Genomic DNA, 26,006 nt, shown 5'->3' with positions numbered 1-26,006 from the left:
AAATAATATCCAGGAAATCTGCTATTCTGGCACTACCACAGTCCCGAGTATGCCAAATTAATGGAATTTTACAGTATAAGGAGAAATCCATTTCTAGCAGTCAGTGAATTGGACCATGAGTCAAGTGCATACATAATTACTGAGCAATGCAATAGTATTGTCATTAGCTATATATTTTTTACAGTCCAGTGCTGAATTTAGTCAGCTGTGTTTAGTTATTCTCGTAGATTTAAACTGTTAAATGTAGAAGTGAAAAAAAAACTCTCAGAGGAAAAGTATAGCTGTGGAAAATTAATAAGCAGGAAAATTGAATTGTTCTGTTTTCTATTAAATCTAAACATACCTCTTCAGTAGTGAAGGACAATTTAGACAAATAAACTTGGGACCATGGATTTATCAAAGACACATACTTTCATATAAGGTAACAATCTCTGTCGACGTGACAAAAGAGCAACAAAGAAAGGAGCACATGGTGCATGCAGTAATTACTGCACCAGAAGAGTGCAGCCTCAGTGGCCAACCAGGAACAAATAACATAGCTGCCCTTGCTCCCACAGTGGTGGAAGATAAGGATAAAGACTGGGAGATATGAACATCAGCACTGCAATTGGAGAAGTTGTCTCAAGAAAGTACATTTGAGCCAGACTATTTATCTGAAGGATAATCATATACAGAAAATATCAGCTAATTTACAATTTGTGAGTGTAATAACTTAAGTGATTTGAAAGCAGAGTAGAGACTTGTAATAGTGGTAAGACTATTGATAATATTTATACAGATAGTATTTTATTGATAGTGTAACACACAAACTCAATAAAGCTATCTGGTTAAGGAATCCAATTCGCACGTCTTGTAAATCACAAGTTGAACTTGTGTAAGGGACAAAAGAATTGGAAAGACTCATTCCCTCTACTGGCAGTCATTGATAGCTTGCACCAAAGTCTAAATTTTGCTGCAGCTATGGTCTGGATTGCTGCCAAGATTTTAACAGTAGGCATAACCTTGCCCTTTCTGGAACTATTGATTAAAGCCCATCGACGACATTGCAGGATATGCCTACCTGGAAATTTAAATATGTAGTTCTGTTACATGGCATTAAGCAATTGAAACATCAACTCTCTCCACAGAAGTTGCCTGACTTAGAGTCAGAGTCATACAGCACAGAAACAGGCCCTTCAGCCAAACTTGTCCATGCCGACCAAGCAGTCTATCCAAGGCAGTCCCATTTGCCCATCTTTGGCCCATATCCCTAAATCTTCTCTATCCACGTACCTGTCCAAATATTTTTTAAACATTAATTATACCCACCTCTGGCAGTTAGTTCCATATATCCGCCACCGTGTGAAAAGGTTGGCCCTCAGATCCCCTTTAAGTCTTTCCCTTCTCACCTTAAATCTATGCCCTCTAGTTTTAGAATCCCCTACCTAGGGAAAAAGACAGTGACCATCCACCTTATCTATGCCCCTGAAGAAACAAAGGACTTCAGATTCTGGAATCTAGATTAAAAACACAATGATACTGGAGGAACTCAGCAGGTGGTCAACATTTCAGGTCAGGACCCGTGTCCTGAAGATAACATCCTGAAGAGAGGTCCTGACCCGAAACATTGACCATCTGCTTTTCTCCACGGATGCAGGCTGGCCCACTGAGTTCCTCCAGCATCATAGTGTTTTTATCTATGCCCCTCATGATCCTCTGTAAGGTCACCCCTCAGCCTCCTATGCTCCAGGAAAAAATTCCCAGCCTATCCTTATTACTCAAGCCCTCCAGTCCTGGTAACATCCTTGTGAATCTTTTCTGTACCCTTTCCAGCTTAATGTCATTCTTTCTATAGCTGGGCAACCAGAACTGCACATAATACTCCAAGTGAGATCTCACCAATGACATGTACATATTCAACTGCTGAGTATTTTCTGAATTTTCTGTTTTTGTTTTGGAATTTCAGCATCTGCACTTTTTTGCTATTCACCCTTGGAAACCTTGCAAAATTATGTTGGTGCCGGGGTTAACGGATGTTAGGCTAACTTGTCTAATATCTCTGGCTTCTTTCCCACACCTTTCTTCAGTAGTGATGTCAGCTCTCTAATCTAAAGGAATGGCTCTAGAATCAAGTAAATTTCAGAAGATTATATTGAAATCATCTGCATTGTTCTCATCTGCTTCCTCTAAAACTCTAGAATAGAAACAGATTTATCCTGGGGATTTGTTTACTTCTTAGTGCTGTTACTTGCTCCATTCAAAAAGGACAGCTAGATAACTTCTTGATTACTGAAGCTACGATGTGTGAGAACACTCATGTTTTCCACATCTGATGGTGCATGCATTAAATATTGCACATCTTTGCAAAACTGTCTAAAAAAGGGTTAATATTTCAACCAACAAGTACCTATCTTAATGTTAGATTTTAACCTTTACTCATCCAAAATATTCTGAACTTCACAACATGCACAATTCAAGTTCAAAAAACTGCAAATGGAAATACATGTATACTTACTCCTTGGTCTTGGTGGATGGTGGTGCATGTGTGAACCATTCTGGTTGTAAGCAGGGAATTGGGGGTGACTTCCTTAGAGGAGGAGAATAATGCTTCAGCAAATCTGTGTATTGTATGTACAGAAGATTTTTAGTTCAGTTAGAAGCAAAAATATTCTCTTAAAAATGAAAACACTTCTTAAATGTTGAGGTTTTTTTTCCTGACTAAAGTGAAATCTGGATCCAACATTTAGGTGGCTTGGATCTTGAGGCAAATTAAACAGCCATAGGAAAGAACTGCTAATTTTTCATCCCATTAATTAATAAAAAGCAAATTGGATAAGTTTCCTCCCTCCCTGATGTTCTTCTTTTCAGAATCCAATGCAGCTAGAAAATCTGTCCTCTAGTTTTCTGTTATTAGTTAAGGAACATTAACTTCTTGCCCTTGCTAATTATTTCTTTTCTTTCTTTGGATCATTTTTCATAGAAACTGGCAACCCTACAATATCTTGTCGAAATGCCCATTGTCAATGTTCAAGTACACTTCTTGACTGCAGTGTATTACTTAACATCCAAAAATGCCCTCTTCCATCAGAAAAGCAGTCATTGGACAGCATGTACTCGGTCCATTTCCACACACCTGCACTTTAATTCAAATACTTATTTTAAATAGTGCTAGGAAGAAAAGTGCATAGTAAATAATGGGAAGACATGAACTTCCTTCATTCTTTGGCAGGAATATGGATGCAAAACCTCGGCACTGCAAGAACGCTGAGTAAAATTAAGGTGCAAATGAGGGGATAAACTGACCTCGGACTGCAAGAAATATGTCCATTGAAATGGTCTACAATTTGCTATTTCCAACTCAACTATCCAAAACTTTACAGTATTTCCTCCACAATTTCTCAGCTGCATTTCTGACTCTAAATCACATACATAGGTTAGAAAATATGTTTTGCTTATGCAGTATATGTAATTCTGGGTTTAAATTGCATGCACAACATTTGGGAACATTTTCCTTTGTGATTAAAGTTAAAAGAAAAATATCTTGTGGTAAATTACTTTTACTTTTTCACATTGGAATAAAGGATACTACAGTGTAATATCTCTAAATATGGGCTAGTCAGCAATATTTTTATTTTATCAAAGTGAAAGTAGATCATTTGTGTAGTATTCATTGCTAAAATGGAAGAATCTAAGTAATCCCACTTTATCAGTTATATATTCCTTTTTTTTAAAGCAGCACCCAAGCTAATGCCCTGGCTAATTGAGTGGTCTGAAAATTGAATCCATGATCTTTATGCTAAACAAAGCATTGGAGTTCACTACTAGTGGATTAAAATTGAAAATAGAAATTGTGTTCAACTTATATTAAGTATGTTCAGGGCAAACCAATTTAGTAAAAGAGGCTGCTTACTTGCATATTCAAAAGGAATTATACCTATCTCAGCCACACATTTTAGTCACTGCTTTTGATGCCAATACTAGTGTGCTCAGTGCCAGCAAAAGAGGTGGGTATTTGAGTGTGGCTAATGGGGTATAGGGATACCTATAAAAACTTACAAGGTCAGAAGTTTCTAAGTTCAAATAAAGATCAGCAGCTAGTACATATTAAAACATTCTGAGAGGTGTGGAAATTAATATATCCTTTCTTCCTGGTTGTGGCCAGATGAAATAAATATGGAGGTAGGTGTGGTCAGATTCCCAATTATTGGTATTAGAGACAAAGTCCAGCCAATAAGGAGATTCTAATGGGAAAAGACTGCAACTTTGGTTAACTGCTCTGTTTTATCAGATGAAACTTCAATGGTGCCTGTGCCTCAATCTTGGCACTGTCTTCTTTCTTTCATATCCTTGGTTCTTTCAACATTTGCTGAAGTTTTCTGGATTACAAAATTTAAAGGCACATAAATCTAAAAGGTGGGGCCCCATTCCAGTTTTATATGAGCTTCCCCAGCTACTGTACTCAAATTCTTTTGTATTTAAAACCCAAGGCTTTGCTATTGTGGCATCAGCAGAGGGAGTCAGATGGAGCATGGATAGTGACAGGGTGGGGGGAGGGAGATGGAGTTAGAGAACTGGTGGTGGAAAATCAAAGCACTACAGAAGATGGAAATCTGAAATTAAAAAAAACAGAAAATGCTGGAAACACTCAGGAAGTCTGGCAGCATCAATGGAAAAAGAAACAGAGTTAACACTTCAGGCCAATGACCCTTCAGTGGAACAGAGAAAACAGGTTAGTTTTAAATTGCAGAGGATGTGGGAGAGGGAGGATAGTATAAAACAAATATTTCTGAGGCTAGGATTGCCCTGGTTATTACCATGTTTACATACCTATCTGGTTAATGAAGGTCAGAACTGCTGCTGAAAGTGGTAGAGCTATCACTGGTAGATTTTGGAACTAGAGAGGATTGGGCCTACAGTCAAGTGATGTGAGTGTGGGGTTATCAGAGGACAAGGCAGCATCAGGGAAGTGGCATTGAGCAAGGCAGCAACATCAGATGGAAGGATAAATGCAGGTAAATAAAGATCGAAGCCTGAAATTACTGAGTAAAATGGGGTTAGAAACAAAAGCAGACCAGATAACGAATCAAACTAGAGGCAGGTAAATAAAGACCAAGGCCCAGACTTATTATGAGAAACTTATGTAACCCACTTATAGAGACAGAAAATGTACATGTGGTTCTTAATGAATGCTTTGCATTTATCTTCACTAAGGAAGGTATCCATGCAGACATTATTGTGTGATATAAAGTTAGAAAGCAATGAAATACTTTAGTGTTTCTTATCTTTGAAAATAGTTAAATCACCAGGCCATTAAGAGAAGAGAGTGAGAAAAGCAGCAGTAGCTCTAACCATAATGTTTCAATCCTATCTGCTACAGGCAAGGTTTTGGAAGGATGGATGACTGATAACATGATATCGTTGATTAAAAATAAAGAAAGAGATACAGCAAGTAATTACAGATTACTTAAGCTAACAAGGTCCCTGGTGGACAAATCATTGGAAAACATTCTGAGAGACAGTATGAATTATCATTTAGAAAGGCATAGATCAATCAAAAATAATCAAACATGGAATTTTTGAGGGAAAATCATGTCCAATACAAGTGAGTTTTTATAAGGCAATAACAAGAATGATTTATGAGGATAGTGTATTAAATGCAGTCTGCATCAATTTTAGCAAGGCTTTTTATAAAGTTCCATGTGGTGAATCCATAGAAAATAAACAAAAGAATATTAAATTTAAATTTGGCTCAATGCCAATTAACAAAGAATAAAATTAGACAGCAGTTTAAGTAGGATTTGTAGAGATAATAAATCCTTTATACTTTGAGCTTTATACCCACGATTTTGACCTAAAAGTAGAAACAGTGATTATGAAATTTCCAGATAACGCAAAAGGTGTGTTGTTGGCAGTGAGAAAGAAAGATTTGGATTAGAGGAAGCTATCAAATAACTGATCAGATCAGCAGAAAGGTGGCAAATGGAAGTCAAACTAAAGCTGTGCAAGTTATCATATTCACAGAGAACAAATAAAATGAGGGAATTCTGAGAAGCAGAGAGAACCTCTAATGCATGCCCACAAATCCCTGGTGGCAAAAAGACATGTAGAAATGGTAATGAAGAAGGTGTATGGGATACTTTCATTTATTGTCTGGGGCACAGAATATAAGAGTTCAGAGATCATGTTAGAATTTTATAAATCAACAGTTGGGTCGTGGTAGAATACTTCTCTAATAAGAAGTCAAAACTAGAGGCTTGGTATCTGAGTGTGTGTGGCATTCAAAACAAAACGAAGTGAGAGTGCAAATAGAATAAGTATGATCTAAGAGACAAGACTGCAGGATGATATAGATTGGGACTTGAATATGGAGAGGTATGCAACCATAGCTAAGACTATAATGGAAGTAAAGAAAGGTGAGAAAGTGGATTTGTTAGTTAAAACCAAAAGGTACTTGCAGAAATGGTGTACAGGCCCCCTGATAGTAACTACATAGTAGGATAGAGTATATAGGAAGAAATAATGGGAGATTGTCAGAAAGGCGATAATCATGGGAATTTGAATTATCTTTGAATATCTATATAGACTGAAAAAAAAATCAGATGGTCAAAGATAGCCTAAATGAGGAGTTCATTGTGTTTTCAGAATAGTTACTTATAACGGCACATTCTGGAGCCAACCTGACAGCAGGCTACACTAGATAGACTATCATGCAATGAGATACAATTAATTAATGACCTCGTCATGAATATATCTCTAGGTATCAGCAGTCATATTATGATTGAATTTTACATTCAGTTTGAGGGAGAGAAGAAAGGGTCCAAGACTAGCATTTTAAATTTAAATTAAGAGTAATTATGAGGGCTTGAATGAAGAACCAGCTAAAGTGAATTGGCAAATTACGTTAAGGGATCAGTCAGTCAAGATGCAGTCACAGACACTTAGGGTACCTTTCAGAAACTGCAGAATAGAGAACCACGAGGAAGAAAAATCCCAATGATAGGACATATCAATTGTGGTTGACTAAAAAAGTTAAAGGTAGCATAAAACTTAAGGAAAGCACATATAATTGCACAAAGACAGGTATCAGGTCAGAAAGCTGGACAGAATACCAAAAATGCAACAAATAACTGAAAGATTAATAAAAAGAGAAAAACAGTTGGAGTATGAGATAGAGCTAGAAACAGATGGTCATAATTTCTATAGAGAAAAAAATCCCAAACCTGTTAAAGCAATGGTAGAAGTCTTATTTCTTGGTCAGTTCTTTAAGGAAACAGGCTCTGGTGGTTTAAAAAATATTTCACCATTTCCAAAATAGAGTCAACAAAGTGAGTGTTGGTTCCACAGAATGTGGGAAATTAATAATGGAAAACAAGGAGAAAGCAGAGGAATTAAACAGGAATTTTGCATCAGTTTCCATTTCATGGGATACAAGTAACATTGCTGTAGATCAAAAATCTAGGAGGAACTAAAGAAAATTACAATCACAGGAGCTGGTGCTGAGAAAATTATTAGGCCGGAACACTTATGATTCTCCATATTCTGATAAACTTCATCCAAGGATCTTAAAATAAGTGGCTGATGAGATATTTGACACTTTGGTTTTAGCTTTTCAAAATTCCCAAGATTTGTGAAAGGTTCATTAGATTGGAAAATAGTAAAGGTAACTCCTTTATTCAAAAAGGGGAAGACAAGAAACTACAGACCAATTAGCTTAACACCTATTGGGGAGAAAATGGTAGAACATCTTGTTAAAGATGTAGCAAAGCATTTAGAAAAATTTAAGGTATTCAGGCAAAGTCAGCATAGCTTTGTGAAAGGGAAATCATGTTTGACCAATTAATTGGAGTTCTTTAAAAAATAACATGCTGTGGATCAAGGAGAAGCAATGGACTATCAAGAGCTCATATTTCCAGAAGGCATTTGATAAGGTGCAGCAATAAAGACTATTACAGAAAATAAAAGCTCACAATGTACAAGGTAACATATTGGTCTGAATAAAAGATTGGCTGTTTAACATAAATGGTTCTTTATCTTGTTGAGAAGATATAACATGTGCCAACATTTTACAATTTATCTAAATATCTTGGGTGTGGATACAAAAAGGTATAGTTGCTAAATTTGCTGATACCACAAGGATGGTATGAAGGTAGATTATGAAGAAGATATAGGAGGCTACAAAGGGATATAAAGAGATCAGGTGTATGGGCAAAGATCTTCTAAAGGGAGTACAAGGTGAGAAAATGTGAAACTGTTACTGAACCCTCGGCATTTCTGAATGGTCAGATTGTGGATTGTTGCAATTTTACTGTACCCTTTGCAAGTTTCTTTATATACTTCCATTTTGCCAACATTTGTTCTTTTCATCTTTTCCATTTGCCTACATTTATAGAAAAACAAAGGACTGCAGATGTTGGAATCTAGATGAAAAACACGATGATGCTGGAGAAACTCAGCAGGCCAGGCAACATCGTGGAGAAATGTTGGCTGCCTGCTTTTCTCCACGGATGCTGCTGGCCTGCTGAGTTCCTCCAGCATCATCATGTTTTGCCTAGATCCATGCTGGATTTCATCTTTGGTATTTTTTTTAAAAACTGTTGTCTCATACTTTATTTACTCATGGCTATTTTGTTTTGTAAGTACAACCCTCATCCTTTAGACATAAAGCATCCTTTTGGAACATCTACTGACCCGTTCTTAGCAGATTTGCCCAGTTTACATGCACTATCACATGGAAGTCAGCCTTATTCATATCCAGAATGTTAATTACCATTTTCATATTTCTCCATTTCAATTACTGCATTGAACTCCATCATATTATGATCAACTGTTGAGCTATTACCTAAATCTATATAGACTGACCCTTTGTTGGTTCTCAGATATACTGTTGCAGAAACAAATTTAGGAAATTTATTTTCTTTCAGGGAGAAGCTAATTTTACTTGAGCTAATCTTGATTTATATGAAAGTTAGAACTCCCCCATTAAAATCACTCAGCCTTTGCTGCATGCTTGTTTAATCTCTATATTTATACATTTTAACATTCCACAACTACCACACACCTTAAAAGGATTTTAAAATATTTTATTTAGTCTTCACTGCCTGATTACCTCTAGTTATATCCTCCATCATCAGTAAAGTAATTTCAAACATAATTAATCAGGCTACGTCTCCCCCTCCAGTGTTCGAGACATTGCCCTATGACACTGAAATTCTAGAATTCTAAAGGAACTCCTCTTTCCCACATGACTCCTTTAGCCACATGCTCCTTATCTTTATATTCTTATCCCTGTCAATTTGTACATGGCTCAGGTAAGATTTATAGATTAGAACATTTGGGATCCCGTTCCTAGCTCCTGTTACTCTCCAAACAAGACCTCTTACTTCATGCTTTCTATGCTGCTGGTCCCAAAGATTAGATTCTCTCCTTCTTTCTTCAATATCCTTTCAAGCTGGTTTGAGATGTCCTTCACCCTGGTACCATCCCTCAGGGACTCTCAAAGGATTCTACTTGTCCTCCTTAATTATTGAGTTCCTTTTTAACCACCACATTGTGTTTTCCCTCTTTGTCTCCCCTTTAGATACCAATGCTCACTCCAAGATGTCATGATCATTATTCTGCCAGTCCTTCCAACTGATAACAAGTACATTGTAATTATTGGATTGGAATGATTTCTGTGGATCCTTGTTCTTTATCTCACGTGGTTTCTTCTTATTCTGTATACTGTCAATTTCAACAGCTATTTTCTGTTCCCTCATTGCAAGGGATGGCTGAGGTCTACAACAAATTATCCCTGATCTCTCCTCTCCCTTATGCATTGGAGTATCCTTGGTTCACATATCAGCTCACTGAGCGAGTTAAATTCAAAGTTGAAGTCTCTACTGCAGATATTCAATCAAGATAACCTTGCTGCCCACAAACTCCCACATGACAATCACATAATCTGCTTTGTCATATCTTACTTGATATTAAAGATTCACTAATTTTTCTTTATTGAGTACCCCCATTCAGATGGTTTTATATTTTAACCCTTTAAATCTCAACTATTATTAGCACCTGCTCAACAATCCCCTCCCACTATATACCCAGCTCACCACCCTGATCAACAATCTACCTAATTTCCTCCAAAAATTACCTGCCTATCAGCCACCTCAAGCACCTGCTTGCTTAGCCCCCACCCTGTGATCCCCCCTCTGCCCTCTCCACCCCAATACTAAATCGCCATGACTTTGAAAATCTGCCACTGAACAACTGCTGCCACGTATTTGGTAACTTCTGCATTTTAAATCTACTTTTCGGTTTGGTGTAAGAATTTAAGTAAATTATACTAATTAGTGAAATATTCAAAAGAAGTTTAAATATTTACTGCCTCGGTTTTACATAAAACGTGATGAGTATTGAAGGCAAAAAAGCAGCACTTCACAAAATTTGTGTCTAATCAATATTTGAATGTCAAACCTGTAAATGTCTGTTTTAGCAAGATCAAACATGGTAATCATCAATTAGCATCAAAATTAATTCCTTAATTAACTTACACTATGTCTTGTTAGTCCACTTAGCACCTGATTTCCCCCTTTAGCCAAAATAACCTCCTTTGAGTCCACAGGTAGGTGGCTAATTCTCATCAGCAAGATTTAGAAATCAAAATGCTGTAATGATCTTCCTTGTATTTCATCTGCACAGCTGAAAAAAGTGATGATCTGATTGACTATGATAGACTCCTAAATTTCTCCTCCTGAATTTCTCCTCCTGAATTTCATCATAACCTCCAGTTTTGCTGCAGTCTTTCAGGCAGTTCAATGGTCAGTACATATATATGCATACATACAATAGAAAATCATTTACCCAAACAATGGTCATCTGAATTTACTGATTAGTTGAACCTACTGGACATCCCAGTATTTCACATTGTTTAATAATTCCATGAGCTTCTTTCTCTCACCAACACTGAATTTGTAATCCAATAAATATCACATATGTAATTGGTTAACTTTCTGTTCAGTCTCCCAGAAGGAAGCACCCAGTCCTCTATAAGCTGCATTGTAAGATCATGGATATGACGGGTATACATTTACAGTTTAGCAGGTATCTTGACAGGGATAAGGACTTGCCCTAATATTTATCTAAAATCATCCAGGTCATCCAATTTAGGATTTAAATTTCTCCAATTCAGTGGACAGATCAGATGCAACAGACTAAAAGGACTGGTTGCTAGATATTACCATTTCATCCAACTTCACACACTGAAGAGACTGAAGCATGACCTTCGACACAGAAATCAGCATCATACACCATTTTCAGTAGGCCTATTTTGGAGTTGTAAATATTGTTTCCCCAACTCCTTGCATTGCACAAAATTGGTGTAATGAACATACAGCTCAAAACAACGTAACTATATAAATGACTGAAAGCAATGAATTATAATTCTATGATCCTCTGCATTTTACACAGATATGTTTTCACATTCTTTGTGGGAACAAAAAAAATTACCTCAATTACAGTAGATCAATTCTGCCATCTGCTGGGTGAGAAATTTTCACACAGTTTTATCACAATCCTGCACTTATGTTCTGATACTATTTTTTTCCTCTTTTTGCCAAATGCAAATTATCACAGATGCTTCTGTAACCCCCAAATAATGCCAAAACTCCACTGTTCCTTTGAGAATATGTTTAATGTTGCAATTCACCAGCTGATGATGTCAGTATAAAATAATCTGACTGATTCTGTATACAGTCTGCAATTTAGACTGTCCCGCTTTGACACTGAGGCAGCACAGATTAAACTACTTCTCAGATAAACAAAATAGACAGCTAACACAGCATTAAAGTAAACACCACTTTGAATGAGTGAATGTAAATATTCTCATGGTTAGGAATCCAAAAAATATTTCCCATTTTTAAAACTTCTAATCAACAGATCAAATGAAAATGCCTGGAAATTGGACTGCCCAGAACCACATTTCTGTGGGCTTTGTGATTCATTTTTAATGAAGAATAAAAGGAAATTAAAATCAAGGAATTATTGCAAGCTACAGAATACACAATTTTCCTTCCAGATCCTCCTTGTACTTGACACACCACAGAGGAATTGGACATACACTCTGGAGACCAATAGTGGGCACTTCTTTATTTGTACACTTTCTACTAATTGATGAATACAGTTCTTTGCAGATCTATAAAAACTAGAAACCTCTTTTCTCACATGATCACATTAACCTCTGGGATATTCACACATGTATACATGGCTTATGTTGTCCACAAAGCCACAACACTTGTTCCTGTACTACACGGCTACCCTCCAAAATTTGTGACTTTCACCTGACTATCCCCCGCCCCCCATCTTCACCCACACATCCCATCCAAAAAATTGGTGAGCCTCAATTACCCCCACCTGCTAACCTGCCAACCTAACCTCCCTCATCAATCCTGAACACTGATCTCCTCCACATTATTTCTGGCCTCTCACCCACCAACATAATCAGTGGCAACCAACCTTCACTCTGACCCATTCCCGTTTACCTACTGTTTGGACCAGAAAACTCTTTCAATTTCTGCCCACCCCCACCCCCCACCTCTGAGCCTCTCTCCTCCAGGACACCATAGTCATGGACCTAGCCTTGGACTTACCTGTTTTCCTTTGCATGTTCTGCCACTGGAAACTGTGCAAAAGAAAGAACTTTGATTTTGAAAGGCCTGTTCGGCAGCACTCAATACCTTATTCTTCCTTGAACTAGCCCCAGTTCAATTGCTTTACAATTTCTAAGGAATAGACTTCTAATGCATGAGCAGCAGAGAACCAACTGATGCTCAAGGGCACAGAAAACAACTGCAAAGTTGTAGTACGAGGACCAAATAAGACAAACTTTTTGTTGCAGGAGATGCAGGTCACGGAGAGGGGACAAATCTCCCATGGACAATTACCTGTACATGGAAGTGACTAAAGTGAAAATAAGGAGTATACATTGTTGGTCAGGCATCCCCAAGACCAATATGCAAAAAAACAAACTTCACTCGTCCTTGAATTACCCTGACGAGATTAGAAACTCATGAAATGTGATTCATCACCATGTCATCTAAGCACTAAAATAGTTGTGTCACCCAATTTTATATTTCAATTTTGGTCACCAAAACCATCCAATAGTTTTGTTAGTTGCCGCTAATAAACTTCAACACACACTCTCAAATCTTTAAAATAAATTGTACTCTCCTGTTTGTAATGTTGTTTAACTACAGTACTAGGAGGCAAGTATAATTGGAAAGTAAGGAAAAACCACCTCTTAAAACTGGTGTTCAAATGTAATACCTTTAATCAGTTTATTTTCACATAAATTATAGGTAAGAGTTATTGACAGAAATAATGAAGCTGTTATATAATTATAATTACATCCTGGTTTTTATGTACAAATTAAAGATAACACAAAATATAACTACTGGTGAAGTATTAAGTTCCCAGGATAGATAGATAGATCAAATTCAATACTTCTTTTCCTATTTTCTACGACTGGTGAATAGAGTTGTTCACAAATTTAGAAAACATTTCAGTCATCACATACTTAATATACAAAAGGTTCTTAACCAAATGATGTGTGAAGAATTTAAAAATCATCGTGAATTTCCAACTATGGTAATGAAATAAATGAAATACAATTCTTATTTGTAAATATCTCACAAGTGGGTTAAACAATTGCACAATTAAACTTCAAATAAAATGACTTCAATTCTTACCTGCCCTGCCTCCTTGTTTGGCTAACTTTACATAATCTGAATCTGTATCCCTAATCCACAATCTGCGGCTGTCAAAAGTGATCTCCTTGTGAGGTTCTGCAAGGTCACTCAAACCTGGGATCTGGGAAGTGGGTGGAAGCTGCACTTGGTTCTTTTCAGTTTTGTTTGGTTTCCGAGGAATGTGGTAAAACCAGTCTAGAGAAGGCAAATAACGTTACAATGTGTGGCAGTGTTGTCAGATTTCTTCTCTAATTGACTTATTACATACTTCAAACAATTTTATAACTAGCTTTATGAAATGGATATATGTAGTGATGTGAATTTAGCCAGCCAAAATGTTCTAGGTTTGGCATTTTCCCCATCAGTCAAGTTAATTTCATGTACATAAATGTAACCATCATCTAATCAGTATTTATTTATGGAGAAGTTATCCTGCTTAAGTGGAAGAAGTTGATGTAGTTTCTGTTTTGTCTGCTCTTTAAAAAAAATTTTATGAGTAGATTAACTTTGCTACGTAATTAACTGATTGCTGTACCATGTGGTACTCCAACTCATCAATTGACTCTTTGTTGTCAATAAATATCCTGTTATTAAAATGTTATTCCAACAATTGTTCTGCTTTAGTGATTCCCTGCAAATTTTGCAACAATCCTATTATTGTTGTAGCCACCAACCAGTTCACACAGCTCAACCTTTCTGAAATTGTGGACTCAAGCTTCACGTTCGAGTCTTGAGTGTAAAATATAGGCTGCCAATGTTGCAATACTATGTGAAGGTGTGCTACATGCTTAGAGATGCCCTCTTTCAGGTGTTAAACTGAGGTAAAACTAACCTTCTGAAGAATACAGAAAATTTTCTCATGGCAATATTGGAAGAAGAGTAGGGGAGTTTTCTGTGGTGAAAGGTTCATCCCCGAATCAACACCACTGAAACAGGTCCTGATAATTTTAACATTGCCATTTGCAGGACTCATCTTGTATTGCATTATTAAAACTATTGCCATAACATCTGCTGTGAAAAACTGTTCCCTTTAGCTGGTATTAATTGAAGCTTTGTGAAGATAAGCACAAATCTTGATTAATTATTTTTCTCTTTGTCACAAGTCTGTAAAAAAAACACACTGAATTCTGGATCTTTATTCTTAATATCTTAAAAACAGACAAAATAAAAAAGAAAAACACCAAAGGAATATACCTAGTAATTCATTCTTATTAGTAGTACTAACCATGTTCTACTGTAGCAGTTGCGCCTACTATCCGTTTCTGAAATTTGATTCCACTGAATAAGTAGAATGGACAGCTGAGACACAGTAGGGAATTTAGTGTTGCCAACCAGAAATAGGTTTCTAGGCAAGTTTAATTACATTTTCTTCAAAAAATTAACAGTGCTAGGGCCAGAAAATCTGTCACCCTTAAAAGGGCTAAATGTGGACCCAGACCTACTTGGGTGTATTTTTTCTTCCGTACTGCTCATGCAAAAGGGTATGTGCATTTAAAGTGTCTTGTGCATCAAGTTTGCCATTAACACAAGTTAAGTGCTCTTCAAGGGGATGTGACCACTGCTGTTAGTCATTAAGCAGCATTACAGGTATGTCAGGTTTAACAAACAGCTGCAATGGATCTACCACAGGGCAATGAACAGGTGCCCAGATTCATCTTGATATCATAGTCTTAGAGATTGGAAGCCACAAGGTAGTGTTTTACTCCAGATGTACTGGCTGTCAGTCTTCCCCAACAAACACCCCTCCCTCCCTTACTGGGATAACACACCGATAGAAGGCATTGATAAAAGAGGTCTATGCTAGGAATGAGATACCATGGACCTGAACCCAGTGCAGAAAAAACGTTATAGTCTCTCTGTCTGATCATGATTAGTGATATCACCCACAATTCCCATTCAACAATACCAGGCTGGCTTCATTTACATATTTGCCATTGCTTCGATACTCACATACATCACAAACTGCTATTAAGAACTGCTATTCCACCATGGTAGCCTTCTCAAACAAGCATATTTGGACACATTCAGGAGCATATTTATCTCTATTGCAGGAGAAGTTTGCTAGGAATCAATGTCTGTAGCAGAAAACTGTAGGATGCCCCTTTGAGTACTGGTGGCAGAGTCAACTGGAGGAGCATACGCTGGTGATCATGGGCTCTACTCCCACAAAGCAAGTGACCCTGGAGGGTCTGAAATCATTGTAGGCAACACTATGCACATGCCCAATCAGTCCTTTCCTTATGGACCTCTATTTATCTACAATATCTCCTACCTCAAAAGCATTAATATGCCTCAAAAGCATCCCTGATATCATGACCATTTGCCTTTCTGCCTTTAGTATTGCAGAATCACAGAAGATCCTGGTTGCTCGATGATATCACCGACATCCAATGCCCCCTCCCTGCCTTAGGTCCACCAAACCTCTCCATACACACCAAAAACTGCATAGGTAAAAAATACATTGTATTATTACACTTGATACTCCTACCCGCCAGCACACTCCCAGGTACATACAAGAATGTAATTGTTGGCGTACAGGCACAATTTTCACATGTGAGGCTCCAGCCTAGTCTGGAAACGGTTAGTGTGCTAATTCCCTGGAGGGCAAGATTTTACATCAATTTGCTTCAGAGAATGCTGTGTTGGAGTTAGCACATTGAATGCATAGGAGAATGGCTAACTAAAAGAAAACAGAGTTGATATAAATGGATCATACTTGGTTTGGTGCAGAGATCAGTGCTGGGACTTCAACTATCTATAATCTATATAAGTCACTTGGATGAAGGGACCAACTGTACCCTAGCAAAATTTGTTGATGATACAAAAATAGGTGGGTTAGCAAGTTGTGAGGAGGACACAGAGCCTTCAAAGGGATTTGGATAGTTAAGCAATGGAAGCTGAAACAATATTATGTGGGAAAATATGAAGTTATCCACTTTGGAAGGAAGAATGAAAAAGCAATTTTTTATTTAAATAGAATGAGACAACAAAAGTGTAAAGGGATTGGTGGGTCCTTGTACATGAAAAGCAAAACATTGGCATCAAGGTACAGCAAATAATTAGAAAGGCTACTGGAATGTTGGCCTTTATTTCAAGGATGTGGAATTTTAAAGTGGGAGGTTTTGATGTAACCCTACACAGCACTGGTGTGAGCACACCTGGAAGACTGTATATAGTCTTGGCCTTCACATTTAAGGGAACAGTTTTTCACAGCAGATGTTATGGCAATAGTTTTAATAATGCAATACAAGATGAATCCCGCAAATTTAAGGAAGAATGTGTTTGATTTGGTGGCCGTGCAGAGAAAGTCCATTAGTTTGATTCCTGGATTGATAGAGTTGGTGAGTAAAGAAAGGTTAATCAAGTTGGACTTATTCTCACTGGAAGGGTACTGAAGAATGAGAAGTGATCTTGTTGAAAGATATGATTCTAGGAGGGATTAAAAGGGTAGATGGTGAGAGGTTGTTATTCCTAGTATGGGTACATAGAACTAGAAGGCGTACCTAGAACAAGGAGGCATAGTTTCAGAAAAAGAGGTTACTTATTTCAGACAGTGGGTTGTGAATCTTTGTGACTTTTGACCCCAGAGAATTGCAAAGGCCATGCCAATAAATGATAGACATTCAGACTAAAAGGGGGCCAAGGGATATGGGGAAAATCCAGGAAAGTGGCACCAAGGTTAAGATTGGATCAGCCATGATCTTATTGAATAGAGGAACAATGGGCTCAAAAGGTAAACAGGTCTCTTCCTGCTCTTGTTTCTTATGTTCTTATTTATGAGTATTGAATGGTGCAGCCTTCGGGTAAAGGCTGTGCAGATGCATATGGACATGCCTAGGGCATTGTCCATCTTGCCAGACTGACAGCAAATGTTTGTCAAACAGCATGAGGGAGTCACAAGGTCACAAGACAAGGGAGCAGAAGTAGGCCATTCGGCCCATTGAGTCTTCTTCAAAGAAAAGAAAGGGAAAAAGAAAAAGAAAAAAAATGAGAAATGGGGGAAAAAAGTCTGCTCCATGAGCTAAAGGAAAAAAAACTATTCCTTTCTAGCCCCAATTTCCGGCCTTATCCCCATATCCCTTGATACCTTGACTAATTAGATACCTATCTATCTCCTCCTTAAACGCCTCCAATGATCGGGCTTCCACTGCTGTACATGGCAAAGAATTCCATAAATTCACTACCCTCTGGCTAAAGAAATTTCTCCTCATCTCTGTTTTAAACCTGTACCCTCTAATTCTAAGATTGTGTCCTCTGGTCTTGGACTCACCCACCAAGGGAAACAGCTTAACCACATCTACTCTGTCCAGTCCTTTCAACATTCTAAATGTTTCTATGAGGTCCCCTCTCATTCTTTGGTACTCCAGTGAGTACAGTCCAAGAGCCGACAAACGCTCATCACATGTAAGCCCTTTCATTCTAGGAATCATCCTTGTAAATCTCCTCTGAACCCTCTCCAACATCAGCACATCCTTCCTAAGATATGGGGCCCAAAACTGCACACAGTATTCCAAATGAGGCCTCACTAGTGCCCCGTAGAGCGTCATCAACACCTCCCTACTTTTATACACTATACCTCTCAAAATGAATGCCAACATAGCATTCGCTTTCCTTACTGCCAATCCGACCTGGTGGTTAACCTTTAGGGTATCCTGCACGAGTACCCCCAAGTCCCTTTGTACTTCTGTACTTTGAATTTTCTCCCCATCTAGATAATAATCTGCTCGTTTATTTCTGTTTCCAAAGTGTACAATGGCACATTTCTCAACATTGAATCTCGTCTGCCATTTCCTTGCCCATTCTCCCAAACTATCTGCAACCTTCCTGTCTCCTCCACCTATCTTGGAGTCGTCTGCAAAATTAGCCACAAAACCATTTACTAAATCATCCAAATTGTTAATGTACAAAGTAAAAAGAAGCAGTCCCAACACCGACCCCTGCGGAACACCACTAGTAACCGGTAGCCAACCAGAACACCCACTGTCAATGATACCTTCCATTAATAATTGATTGAGTGTAGCATTGGATTTCTCCTGTTATGAGATATACATGGGCAATTTTCCACATTGTCAGGTAGATGTCAGTATTGTAATTGAACAGTAACAACTGGACTACAGCTGCAGCAAATTCTGGAGTGTAAGCCATCAGTTTACCAGCCTCTATATTGTCTAGTTTCAAAGCTTTTGTTGCATCCAGGGTTCACTGAATGTGAAGTGAATCAATGGTGAGAATCTCAGGAGGAAGCCAAGATGAATTATCTGCATTTTACCACCTTAAAAGGCAAAAAAATAGAAATTGCATTTCTAAAAATACAATACAAAAATAGAAAAAGGAAATAGTATTCTATTTTGATTTTTTCTATCTCTAATTATGTGAATGTGCAAAGTACGGAATAGAAGAAAAACTGCCACAAGTAAAGTGCTGAATCGTAGATCATACAGCACAGAAAGACACCTTCAGCCCACCAAGCTGGCATTGACTAGCAAGTGCCAATTTACGCTAATTCTATTTTATTCTGCCCACATTCCCATGAATTCCCCTCCAGATTTTACCACTCACCACATACTAGTGGCAGTTTACTGTGACCAACTAACCCACCAACCTACATCTTTGACAAATGGGAGGAAACCAGTGCACCCAGAAGAAACCCATGCAATCACAGAGAGAACATGCACACTCCACACTGACAGCACCAGAGGTCAGGATTGAAATTGGGTCACTGGAGCTGTGAGGAAGCAATCCTATCAGCTGTAATGGTGTGTGCCACAAGGAGACCACGTTTGGTTTTCTACAGTAATCAAGCAAGATATTTTTATTTTAAAAATATACTTGTATTAACTGGTATCTCCCAGAAAGTATTCCAAAACTTAAGGATTTTTCATTGCCTGACATTCTGAAGAATCAAAATAGGCAATTTGCTGATGTGTAATATTTCTAAAATATTTGTAACTTCACAGATTTTGATTTTTAATCATCTTTACAAGGATGTAAATTTCCCAAAGTCAACCACACAGCAGGACAGGAGAATTGAAAATCAGCACTTTCCTTGTTAGAGTGTAATTGAGGCATTTGCAGTGACTAGCATTTGTTTTGTTACCATGATGTGATTCATTCATAACCTCAATAAAGAGAATAATCATGACAGGCATGATTAAGAAGCAGTCAATATTAGAACTCAAGACTGCTACATATGTCTTTCTCCATTGCTTACTGCAGCACATAAATCAATATGTCAGTATAACATTGTGCAAACAGAAACAAATCAATCCAGGAATTAGAAATTGCAATATAAAGAACTTGACTTGATTGAGATGTAATAATATGAATGGGGCATAAATTTTAAAAAGGCAGCGGGTTAATGCTGCAGAGTGCAGACTGTGTAGCCACTAACTTCAAATGGTACTCCACAGTGCCACTAGTGGAGGTCCATTTATATATAAATTGGAAATAGGGAAGGTGCTTTGGTGCAAGTCGTATCACTGAGCTCAGAAATTTTTAATTTCTAGCAAGTTCTGAAGATTTTAACTTCAGGGCAATGTCAATATTTTTCCCCCATCAGTTTCTTGCCTGCAGCCAGCCTGATTGACAAGTATTTCATCATTGGGTAAGTAACAATCTACTGACTCATAACTTCCATATTTTGCTAATGCCAAGTAAAAAATGAGCTTCCAGACACTTAACTTCTATTGTCAAACTTAATGGAAATGCCTTCACTTGGTTCGACTATTATTATTTAAAACATTGCCACCAATATTTTCTTTCTTCTCGCAATGTCACATTGATGCTGGATCCATTATCGCCAACTCTTTCATTTCATCTTCCTCTTTGCAAACTATTACATCTTTAGATGATATTGCAAGTATATACTGATTAGAAGTGAGACTAATGGGATTGCTTTGCAGGAAGCAGGCATGGACTTGAATGGCCTCCTTCTGCGTCATAATAAATAAGAAATATCCAATTCAACCTCTCCATCACCTTTCTTGCCTCCTCTGTTGCCTCTGTAGAAAAACATTTTGTCTTGTTCTTCAGCTTATCTGATTGGTTGATACCAACATCCAATTACATTAAACAAAACCTAGCTAAAGTAGTCAAGAAGTAACAAAACTGCTTTCATAGAGTCAGAGAGTTGTACAGCACACAAACAGGCCCTTCAGCCCACCAAGTCGACTACTGTACTTATCTACATGTCTCATTTGGTCTGTAGGCCTCTACCCCCTGGTGCTTCAATTGCTTGTTTATATATTTCTTAAATGTTGAGAGTACCTGTCTTCACCACCTTCTCAAGTAGCACATTACAGATTCCAACAATTCTGTGTGAAAAATTTCCCCCTCAGATCCGCTCTAAATCTCCTATCTCTCACCTTATACCTATGCCTTCTTATTTTAGATACCATCATCAAAGGAAAATATATAAAATATATTCTTACTCTCTACCCCATACAAAATTATCGGGGGGGGGGTGGGGAGGGAAGTAATTCTGTATCTCTCTATCAGGTCACCCCTCAGTCTCTCCTGCTCCAGGAAAAACAAGCCCAGGCTATCCAGTCTCTCCTTAGAACAGTAATGTTCCAGTCCTGGTAACATCCTGGTGAAACTCCGCTGCACCCTCTCCAGTGCAGTGCTAAGTTTTCTTTTACTTCATTTCCCAGTTGCCCATCTTCAATTCTTCTCAAAAATCTTAACAAAATGGAAAATTCCCTGATAATTACAAGGGGGCATAATGTTTTCACAGATGCTGGAGAGTTTGCTAGGTCCTGGAATGACCCTCTGGGTTAGAAAATGGATTGTGAAAGCTTATTTTAAATTGTTAGGAACTAAAGTGGTTTACTCCAGCTAGAACCTAAAAAACTTACACCAACATAACATATTGCATCGCTAAAGATTTGGATAAAGTAAATAAATTTGAGGTTAAGTGATTATTAATTGGGCAAAGCTCAGTATTACTTTTGTGTGCATGATCCTCACAGGTCAATGCCTTTACACAGTAGTTAAATGTTATTGATGAAACTAGCTAATTCATGGCTTAAAAGGAAATGGACAACTATGGTGGATTTAAACTTGTCTGAAGAAACTCAAGTCCTGCAAATGCATATTATGGATTTTTATAGGATGATTTGAGGGCAATCACAACACCAAACTGTTTGATTTTTTACAATTCTCTGCCTTTTGAAAGGTGTGAGATGACACTTTTTCATTAACTATTGTGAGTTGTTGCCTTCCAATTTCATTTTACCTCTCCTGAAGATTAATCTGTTTTAACATTCTTGGTGTCTTTAAAATTAAGTTGGTGCAATATGATTTAATGCTTGAAAAATAATGAGAAAAACAGAAGTGTCTAGCAGTGATTAAAGCAACAGTAGTTTTCCCACCATTCTTGTCGTGTGTACCATTTTCTCAGAGAAAAATAACCATCCATGTTTCTATTTTAAGTGCAGCTGATCATTTTGGAGTTTCTTCACCAAATCTTCAGCTGAAATGGAATTCTTGATGCTGATTGTATGCTGTAAAATGATTTATTACAGTTCCAAATTTCATATTCAGTAATCTGTTACCATGTTTAACCCCATCTACTGGACAATAATGAGAACACCAAAAAAAGCATAATCATTGAGTATGTATTGATCCAGAGGTTTGCCTTCCAAATGTTACTCATGCCTTTGAAACTTTAAACTGCTACTAAAAATATTAACATAAAACAACATCTAGAAAGCTCACTTTTCCATTTACCTGATCTCCTGGAAGATTTAACTGTGAGAGTTTTGGTTTAACTATTTAATAAGGATAGTTATCCATTTGATTGTAATGTGCTTGTTCAATTTCCATCCATTAATTAGGAAAAGGCCATATTTAATCTGGTGCAGCAAAGAAATATTTTGGGAGTTAAATTTTTATAGATTTCTTCTTTACCATAACAAGCCAAAATCCCGTCTACAACCTCTCAATCAGAGTTACAGTGAATGAAAGAAAAAAGGGTTGAAGGAATTATTTAATGTTTTGCAGCATTTTCCTATGCCTCTTATGAGGATTTGAAGGCACTTAGCATATATTGGCTTACTTTGATCTTGCACATAGGTAAAAACAGTAGCTATCTTATGCATGGCAGGACCTTGCAGAGAATAAGGAAAGGAAGACCGAATGAATCAATTTTTAGTATCTTGGCCAATATTTAACCAGCATCGCTAGAACAGATCATCTGGCCATCTGTTTATCACATTGTTATCTGTGGGAGCTTGCTGTGTCCAAAATTAGTTGCCTTGTTTACCACAATCAATAATGATCACACCACAAGTACTTTGTTGGCTTTGGGACTTCAAGAGCTTGTAAGAGGAACTACATGAATGCCAGGTTTTATTTTAATGGTTTTAGCCAAGGGAAGAAATAGGTTGAACTTAATAAAAACTTTTCTCTTTCCATCTGAATATCTACCTAAATCATTGCAATAAACAGGTAGAATCCTACCTGAACATCTCATCCAAATATTAGCACCTCTGACAGTACCAACTGTTCTGGGTTATTAACCAAACCTACATACTCAAGCTCTGCAGGTCAAGTTGAACACACAATTGTTTGAATCAAATTTGAGGATGTTGCTAAATAAGATTGAAAGACTACAAGGTTCAAAAGAGCAGAAATACCAATAAGTTGCTTCATTTTCATGTCTGTCTAAATCAGTTAAAAAATAAAAACATAACTTTAAATCATATTCAAGGCATATTTTAAAATATGAAATTACTTCAATTGAAATGTACAATTAAAATTATGTTCAATATGTTCCAAATTGTATTATAGCATGCCCTGGAAGGTAATGCACAATGCTGCAATACAAAGTCAAGAGGAATCCTTTTTCAAACATGCACTGCCTTAGCATAGCCCAATCAGACAACAGAATCTAACAAAAATTCAGATATGTTCTAGTTTTCCCATACAGCCAGATACTACACAGAACACTGAGATAAATGGCCAATCAGCATTTGTCTGGTGTTATTGGTTGGGTGAATAATATTAGTTATGGCATCAGCAGAACTTACCATTTAACCTTGAACAGTGCCATGGGATCTATAATGTCCATTTCAGTTTCAGAAGCCAAAGTTTAACATCTCTCCCAAAGGACTACTTCTGGTAATGCAGTAACCCCTTAGTATTGGCCCGAAATATCAGCCTAGATATCTGTGGCTGTTGGAAATTAATATTATTGAACAAAAAAATTACCTGCAAAGCGCAGTTGAATTTCTGGTATACTACCAATGGGATAGGCTCTTTACCAGTGCTAAAATTTGCTAAGTTACCCTATAAATGCAACATCCTATAAAAATAGCATCTATCTGCAATTGGAGCCTTAGAAGGATGGGTCAGAGCGCCGTTCTCTTTTGGAAATATTTAACAATTGAGGAAGAATTTTAAATAGTTCTAAAGAACGAGTAAGGATAGGAGAATCCTGAACACAACTGACAATTCTCACAGAGCAGAGGGCCAGAAGGTCTGAGGGTCAGGTTATATTAGAAAACAGGTAGAAAATTGTAACCAAAACATGGGGAGATTAAAGCTAGGTAAAAAAGAAATACTGGGAATATTTAAGCAGAGTTTAGGGATCATTCAAAGGGAAGGCAGATGGCCAAAACAGAAAGTTAGTGAAGGAATCAGAGCATAAGTTAGGGAGGTATGGAACATAACCAGTAAAGTTAAGAACATAGCAGGGAGGTAAAAAAAAATGTACATCACCATTGATGTGTAAACAAAAACTTTCCTATCGGGCCCAGTGCAGGAAAATAGATCAGGCATGGATCATTGGAAGTGACTTCCAGGTGTGCTTTGCTTGCACTTGCACACTGCTACAAGTCTGAGCATCACCATGTCATACAACAGATGCATTGAGCATCCAAAAAAAACTTTGTGCTTAGAAATTTGCATGATTTCCTCTCAACTTTTCTTAACAAAATTTTCATCAAAATTTAATTGTAAATTCCTAGGCCAACTTTTCCCAGATCAAATCATACCCAGGTCACACTAAAGAAGTGACTTTAATCTTACCTCCTAGTGCAAATTGATTGGTGAGAGGGAAGTTACAGGCATCTGAGAGACAGGTGCTACAATACCATTTTCTTCCCACAGTTTTTTTTAATATTTTAATCTACTCTTAAAACAGTTAGCAAAAGTACCCATTGGGATTCATCTTTAAACAAATCGAATGGAACAGGCTCCATGGATGCTGTTTTTTTTAATTATAAGTAAAAATCAAAACACTGCAGTGCTGGAAGTCTGAAATAAAAACAAAAAACGCTAAAAACACACAACAGTCGGGCAGCATCTGTGGAAATAGAAACAGAGTTAACACTTCAGGTTGAAGAGCCTTCATCAGAGCTCTGTTTCTCTTTCCAAAAGCTGCTATTCTATTATTATCACAATCACTAAACTGACTAATAGAAAGCTGCATTTTCTATTATTATGGCTATTTTTTAAACCATTGACCTGAATTAGGAAACCATTTTGGTAGTGCCATCAGCTGAACCTGCAGGATATACTTTGATAAGGTTGAACACACCCCCCTGAACCAATACTTCATTTCCGTCATTCAACTAAGAGAGCCTTCCCTCATCTCATTCCACTTTTACCTCGTCTGACAAAGCTAGCCTCCAATAGCTTCTCTTCAGTTCCACACCATTACCTCCATCATGCTTCCCTTTCCTAGTTCTCCCACAATCAAACACTGACAAGTTGCACAGATCTTTTGATCATTTCTTCATGCACCAGCAGAATTCTTGCAAAATTTCTAACAATCACAATCCTCATGGCTTCATTATAGCTTTGGTCCAAGCATGGGCAAAAGAACTGAATTCCAGAAGTGAAATGTTTTACCCAGCCATCAAGTCAGCATGTCAGAAAATGGAAGTCTTTGGAGATTTAAAAACTCTTCAATGGTTGCAGTCATTCCTAACACAAACAAAGGTGGTTATGGTGTTAGAATTCAGTCATTTGAGCTCCAGAAAATTGCTGCTGGGTTCCTGAAGCCTGTGGCCAAGGCACTACCATATTTAGCTGCTTTGACAAAGGTCTTCCCTCCACCATAAAGTCAGATGTTGTGGTGCTTAATATTGTTTTTGTTTCCATTGAATTTTCAGGAAATAAAAACAGTCTGTGCTAGCATGCAGCAAAACATGAACACATCCAGACATGCACTGATGACTGTCCCACACGATGATCTCTGCAACAAGAGGGATTCTAATCATCTTCACTTGACATTAAGTGGCATCACCGTTATTGAAAAAAGGACACATGTTGGATATATGATAAATCAGAACTTAA

At 37.5% G+C, this 26,006-nt stretch overlaps 1 protein-coding gene across 3 annotated transcripts in view; it reads right to left on the bottom strand.

The window, feature by feature from the left end:
* Positions 1-26,006, bottom strand: part of LOC127570286 (uncharacterized protein C7orf57-like) — a 59,051-nt gene that overhangs the window by 27,480 nt on the left and 5,565 nt on the right. For all 3 annotated transcript variants that reach the window (XM_052015668.1, XM_052015669.1, XM_052015667.1), the window contains exons 3-4: positions 13,704-13,898; positions 2,495-2,597 (exon numbers count right to left, since the gene is read on the bottom strand). In XM_052015668.1, the coding sequence (XP_051871628.1) occupies positions 2,495-2,597; positions 13,704-13,898 (298 nt within the window). The remainder of the gene's footprint in view (positions 1-2,494; positions 2,598-13,703; positions 13,899-26,006) is intronic.

The sequence above is a fragment of the Pristis pectinata genome, chromosome 5 (genome assembly GCF_009764475.1).
Source record: "Pristis pectinata isolate sPriPec2 chromosome 5, sPriPec2.1.pri, whole genome shotgun sequence".
Taxonomy (NCBI): domain Eukaryota; kingdom Metazoa; phylum Chordata; class Chondrichthyes; order Rhinopristiformes; family Pristidae; genus Pristis; species Pristis pectinata.
The sequence above is the reverse complement of the archived record's forward strand: the minus strand, read 5'-3'. Positions and strand labels throughout refer to the sequence as shown.